Source organism: Saccostrea cucullata, unplaced genomic scaffold (assembly GCF_032062105.1).
Source record: "Saccostrea cucullata isolate Sc308-1 unplaced genomic scaffold, CSIRO_AGI_Scuc_v1 ctg13921, whole genome shotgun sequence".
NCBI classification, from domain to species: domain Eukaryota; kingdom Metazoa; phylum Mollusca; class Bivalvia; order Ostreida; family Ostreidae; genus Saccostrea; species Saccostrea cuccullata.
Genome location: NW_026919807.1, coordinates 9727 through 16553, shown reverse-complemented (window position 1 = coordinate 16553; position 6827 = coordinate 9727). Strand labels below are relative to the sequence as shown.

Below are 6827 nucleotides of genomic sequence, written 5' to 3'. Positions count from 1 at the left end.
CTTATCCTTTGCTCTTGGTTAATATGCTTATGATCTAATTACATATCTAAGGCCAGGATTTATTTTATTTTCAGTTTTCAACGTTTTGAATTTTTAGAGAAAAAATAAAACAATTTTTTTCTTTCCGATGTCAAATTTGAGTTGGGATCAAGATTTCAAATTTACGAACTCGCACTTCCGGTTTTTATATGAAACGGCGGGTAAATAAAGCTAGATCCAAGAATTTAGCATGGTTTAGTGTAAAATTCATCGATTAGAGTGCCATTCAAAAAGTTTCACCCGTTCAAAAGACAAAAAAATGCTGACGACTTTGTTGAACAATGACATGCTGGTGAGATAATTATGTATTCGTTTCAAAAGTAACTGTAAATTATTTTCCTCCCCCAGATTTTAAACTGCCCGTGGTAGCTATTGCATATTGCCAGGGACATTGTTTAGGTCTCTGTTATAGCTTACAGTCTATGCATCATTCTTCAGAAAACGGATGCTTATGCATTAGATATAATGAATAAAACTACTGTGTGGGAGAAGTGAAGTCCATTTGAGGAAGAAATAAACAATAACCTGAAGTGAAGAAAAAAAATTCAACTATTAAAAGGCAAGAATATACAAATATATGTAGTATCATTTGTATCAGCCAGAAAAATTATTTTACACTTAAAATTGAAAAAAATGTGGACCCTACTCCCCAATACTTCCTGTCTGTTTTATGATAGGAAATAGAATTTTAGGCATCAAGTAAATTTTAGAACAATGTCTACACATTCACCTAACACATATTAAGAAAATGAAGATGTATTGAAAGACTTTTAAAGAATTGATTTTTTAAAATATATTTTGATCAACATCACAAAATTTATATAACTGGCCCAAACTGGCAGATGATGAAATAAGCAATTAAATGTTCTACTTTCCTATTTGTAAGCATTATGTGTCCAGTGGCAAGGAGCCTATTAGGATAGCATAAAAAAAGAATGTACAAATGTTAATAATTGATTTATCAAAAAAAATTATTTCCTTTTCCTTCGAGACTTTTTTATTCTCATGTTCATAACTAAACCTAAACATAAAAAAAAGGCTGGCCTTATAATGAAGAAAGGGTCCTCTTTCAAAATAGATGATTTCGGGGCTGCTGGGTCAGGGGTACCAAGGGGGTACTTTGACTAAAAATAAATTAAGGCTTTGAAATCTGCCCTTTGATAAGCAATGGTGCCTCTTTCAAAATTCGTGAATTTCATGGCTTTTGGCTTAAAACATGAACCAAATACAATCGCTGGAAAGTTGTTACATGATACTCAGGTGACCTATAAGGCCCGTGGGCCTCTTGTTTTCCTGCAAACTTTAACCTTCGTCATAACTTTTGAACCATAAAAGATAGAGACTTCATATATGGTATGCATACACCACTGATTAAGTCCTTTCAAATGACACCAAGATCAATGGCCTTGTGACCTTGACTGTTTCCTACATTCTAAAAATAGCCTTTTTGAAACTTCATCATTAATTTTGAACTATGAGAGATAGAGACTTTTATGTTTAATATGCATACTTCACTAATCAATTTCTTTTAAATGACATCATGATCAATGTCCTCGTAACCTTGTCTGTGACCTTTATGCTAAATATATTTTTTTTTAACTTTGTTGCCGCCGTGCGCATAGTGTTTCACAAACACATCTTGTTTTCTATACCTTCTTCACCAATGTGAGAATTTGAAATTGGGTAATTTTAATATGAAAACACAGCTTAGTCTAAGTTTAGTTAAAATAAGGCATATTAGTTTGAAAGTGTAGGGGAGCAAAAATAAAACTGAATGAAAATATGTTGTGTATTGTGTACAATATTGAAACTTTTTATCCAAGTGTGTAATGTACTTCCAGATAGTGATATCTAATAGGTTAATCCTTTAAATGTTTACAGATTTGACAGGGATTTCTCATTCATCATTTATGGAATCTGATGTCGACTCTCTACCAGACATTGATAGACAGCTTATGATGGGGGTGTCAAGTGAAGATATAGAGACACTGAAACAGACAGCAAACTCTGCCATACATGACTCACTCCTCAAAAAGATACAAAAGATTGACCAGGTAATATACACCACTAATTCCTCAAAAAGATACAAAAGATTGACCTGGTAAAATACAACACTCACTCCTCAAAAAGATACAAAATATGGACCTGGTTAACAAGTGATATAGTTTTTGAGAAGAGATTATGTAATGGACAGACAGACAGATAGACAAACATTCCCATCACCATATAACCCTATCCACCCTGCTTTTCAAGCAGGGGTTATAAAAATACTTTTTAATTTTCATACTTAATTTATCATCTAACTACGGTATACAGGGTTTTTTTTTTGCCCCGTGTTATTTGTTATGACAAACCTTTGGATTAAACTTTTGTTTGTTTGTTAAGGAATACTGTAAGTCTAGGACCCACTACAGCTTTGTGGAGGCCCTCATAAGGAGAGTAAGAAGACTACTGAGGCTCAACACGGGGAGCTGATAAGTTATAAACACAGACGTGTGACTACATACATGTAGTGAAATGATTGTTGTCTATGAATATGACTTAAAAAAAATTCAGAGAAATATTCTGTACACCTAGGAACAATTTTATTGAGTGCTATACTGGCAGTGGACTATTTGAGCCAGCATCGCATGGAACTTGACCTACTGTATTTATAATGTTGAAATAATTTTTGACTACTGGTATGTATAATAGATGTATGCGAATTTAATTCAGATGAAAACAACTACAATAAAGTTTTTTTGAGAATCAGATTTCTCGTGTTTGTTTTTGGATACTAAAAGTTTTCCGTCAAACCTTGTTATGAATCTGGCACCCAATGTATCCATGGAAATATAAAAAAAGTGTTTCATCAATTTAATTATTTTGGCTAATAAAATTCCTTTGATGAATTACATTTACATCTACCTAGATTAAAAAGATGTAGATATAAAAAATTAATGTTATAAATCTAATGGCATGTCACTCTAACTGCATCAAATGTACAATAGAATCAGAACTACTGTGCAGTGCATGATATGCAGGGTCAGCTTCATAACATGTACATGATAATTTTTGTCATACTCGCAAAAATACATTATATTCATATTGAAGGTTTCTTCCAATGTTACTCTTACAATTGAGCAGTCATGTCAACCTTGGGTAGAATAATGATAGGATCAAGTACGGTATTATTTTTTAAATGTATTTTGGCTACTGGAAAAAATTCTATCACAAACATGTCATTATTTAAAACAGATTGATTACATGTATTTGATTTTCTTCACTTTACCACTGAAAAACTCAGCCACAAAGAGGTTGTCTCTGGTGTCTACACATAAACCATATGGATAATGTAGATCGCAGTTATCAATGTAACGGAGGATCTGTCCATCCTGATCTAGGATGTGGATACAGTAGTTGTCCCAGTCTGCTGTAAAGATCTGACTCTGACTGTCTGTTGTGATGTCGTGTGGATAGAATGATCTCTTGTTTGTAGAGGGATGACCAGTGTACCTAAATCTGAGTTTTCCTGCCTCATTAACCACCACTACTGCACGGGCTTTACAGTCAGCCACACAGATATCCAGGTTCCTGTTCTCACTGATGTATTTACTAAGGTAACCAGATGAATACAGAGGTTTACCTTGACTATCAAACTGAATGGTTTGTTTCTCTGTGGAGCCAGAGTAACGGACAACTTTAGATTGTTTATAATGTTCAGTGTTCATTGTAACCAGGAGGTCACCAGAGGAGGTACTACAGATATTTTTAGGTATCCACCCCTGTAATCTGATCACTTCCTGTATCTGGTCATTCTTCACTATGTTTACAGTTCTTGTACCAGGGTCAATATAAACTAGATCTCCACTCCTTGTCACTGCTATGTCATCTGGCCGGTTTCCAGACTTGGTTTGGATTGACTTCAGTAGTTTGCCCTGGAGGTTGTAGAGTTTCATGATTTTGTCTTCTCCACATGTCCAGATTTCTTCATCACTGAGACAGGTAACACTGTATAGTTCATCATACACAGTGTCTATGGTCATGATGAGCTCTGGTTCATCAAGCAGTGGTTTGACTGGAGGACAGGATACAGCTTCTGGTATCTTCATTATGTAGCCATGTTCATCTGTTGTAATGGATAATGATGACAGAGAACCAAACATTTGATGGAGCAGTTCTGTGTTTATCTGATGAGGAGAGAAACTTGGTAATAAAACATTGACTTTAGGAGGTAAACTTTTGAACTCAGCATTCTTTGATTTATAGGCAGAGGCTAAGGAGACGTCATTGGAATCTTAAATATTTTCTTCAGATCAAAAATGCTCTGTGTAACATCAGAAGTAATCTGTTTGATTTCATTTTTCTCTTTATTTAGAGCAGCCAGGTGTTTAGATTTCATCTCATCAATTTCAGATTTTCGTTTGTTGACAATGATGTTAATTTCTCTGTGCCAGTCTTCTCCTTGTTTGGTGACAGCTGTTGTCAGTTTCTCATAATTTTTTTCCAAATTGATTATTTCAGAGTTTAAATCTAATGCAATTTCTTCATATGTAGGACATATTCTTTTTTCTAGTTCTTTCAAATCGTTGTTTAAAATTTCTTTTATAAAGCTGGGATTCTGTAAGACATTTGTTAATTTATGCCCATGATGTTTCCCAGAGGAGATGCAGGTAGAACAGACAGGAATGTCACCTTTCTCACAGTAAAGTTCACAGTGTTTCTGGGTGTGGTTTGGACATTTTGGGTAGTTTACGTTAGGAATAGCGGTTCTGTGTTTGTATGGTACAACATTGTGTCTTTTAGATGAATCAGATAGATGCTCCCCTACACAGGCCTTACACAGGTTAATCTGACAAAGTTCACAATGACTCTGTAATGCAGCTTTTTGACACTGGTCACAGAGGAGGAGTACTTGAGCTCTGTCCAGGGGGTCCATCACTGTGGGTTTAGGTTAAAAAATCAGATGACTCTGTATAAAGTAAATGTAGGCATGGCTCACTGACTACAGAAATGTTAAGCAATTTTAAAATAAATAAAATATAAGAGTTATGTTTTGTTAGAGAAATTGTAAGACAGTGTCGGTTTAGAAATAATAGGAAGGATCTATTTGCAGTTTTAATTTGGCATGTAAACTTTTCTTATGTTTGATAAAAAAAAATGAAAAAATGTTAGATAACAGCCAAAACAGTTCATGTAGTTAATAAATATGATCTATCTAATCTATCTAAAGTGGCCCGCTCAAGCAATTTATCTAATGTATTATACGTGTACAAGACTTGAAATCAATAATGATATCTTGAAATGTTTTTCAGCAAGTTAAATATGTTAAATTTTCGTAATATAATCTAGCATCACCTCTAAATCCAACATGGCCTCCCTGATAATCCTGTACCTCACAATTTACTTCCTTGTCTTCATTCTAAATGTTAACCTGCTACCAGGTCACATGATTTAAATACCTCAGTTATCTATATATCATCCAATGTAGAGAGTACGTTTAAATTAAAATAGATTAAAATCAAGGGGTGTTAATAACAATAGTTACCGTATATGGTCATTAAACCAATGAAAATGAACTTTAGAATCACCCTGTCTATCTTGTATATCCAGCTTTGTATATATCCATCATATTTTTGTCTATACGAAAAGTCTTTGAAATATTTACTCCCTTAATTTTGTAGACGTTTGTGATTATATGAACTATACACGTGTACCTATGGAACGCCAAATTAACATATATTCAAATATTTGTACCTATCTTCAAATAATTGCACCTATCTTCAAATAATTGCACCTACCTTCAAATGAATTGAAGATAGGTACAATTGAATTAAAGATAGGTGCAATTCAATTAAAGATAAGTACAATTGAATTAAAGATAGGTATAACTAATTATACTTATCTTTAAATAATTATACCTAATACAAATGAATTATACCTATCTCTAATTCATTTGAAGATAGGTATAATTGATTTAAAGATAAGTGCAATTGATTTGAAGATAGGTTTAATTTAGACATATCTACAATTGATTTAAAGATAGGTACAATTCAATTATACCTAGGTTCAATTCGTTTTATGTTGTTGGTAATAAAGAACGCTCCCTTGGAGACAATATGGAGTATGGAGGGAAACACACAGAACCTACAGAGCAACGACAAAAAGGATGAAAGGAAAAATAAAGGTTAATTCAAAATGTGCAAAAAGCATCTATACTTATAAAAGTACACATTTATATCACGTAGGTACATTGTTTATCTTGTATTGCAGCCAAATGATTGATTGATTGATTGTATATTGTTTAACGTCCCTCTCGAGAATTTTTCACTCATATGGAGACGCCACCACTTGCCGGTGGAGGGCTACAAATTTTGTCCTATGCTCGGCACTTAGGGCCTTTGAGCAGTGAGGGATCTTTTTCGTGCCAACACCTACTGCGACACGGGGCCTCGGTTTATACGGTCTCATCCGAAGGACCGGTCTCCACGTCCCGCAGTGGGGCAGCCAAATGAAGATGTAAAGCTGAGACGTATCGGAAATGACGTATGATAAAAGGAGTAGTTGTTATTGCCAATGTCTTAGTAATTAAAGGTAGGTTCAATTCACTTGTACCTATCTTTAAATCAATTATACCTATCTTTAAATGAATTAAAGATAGGTATAATTGATTTTTACCTATCTCTAATTCATTTGAAGATAGGTATAATTGAATTAAAGATAGGTACAATTCAATTAAAGATAGGTACAATTCAATTGAAGATAGGTAAAATTATTTAAAGATAGGTACAAATATTTGAATATATGTT

At 33.8% G+C, this 6827-nt stretch overlaps 1 protein-coding gene and 1 pseudogene across 1 annotated transcript; one reads left to right on the top strand and one right to left on the bottom strand.

The window, feature by feature from the left end:
- The first annotated feature begins 1924 nt into the window (after positions 1-1924).
- Positions 1925-2792, top strand: LOC134238466 (nuclear pore complex protein Nup205-like). Its single transcript, XM_062720600.1, has 2 exons — positions 1925-2093; positions 2425-2792. Exons 1-2 carry the CDS (start codon positions 1950-1952, stop codon positions 2512-2514), a joined length of 234 nt encoding a protein of 77 aa, XP_062576584.1. The 5' UTR covers positions 1925-1949; the 3' UTR covers positions 2515-2792.
- Positions 2793-2911: 119 nt separating this feature from the next.
- LOC134238457 (uncharacterized) lies at positions 2912-5452 on the bottom strand (annotated as a pseudogene).
- Between the last annotated feature and the right edge of the window lie 1375 nt (positions 5453-6827).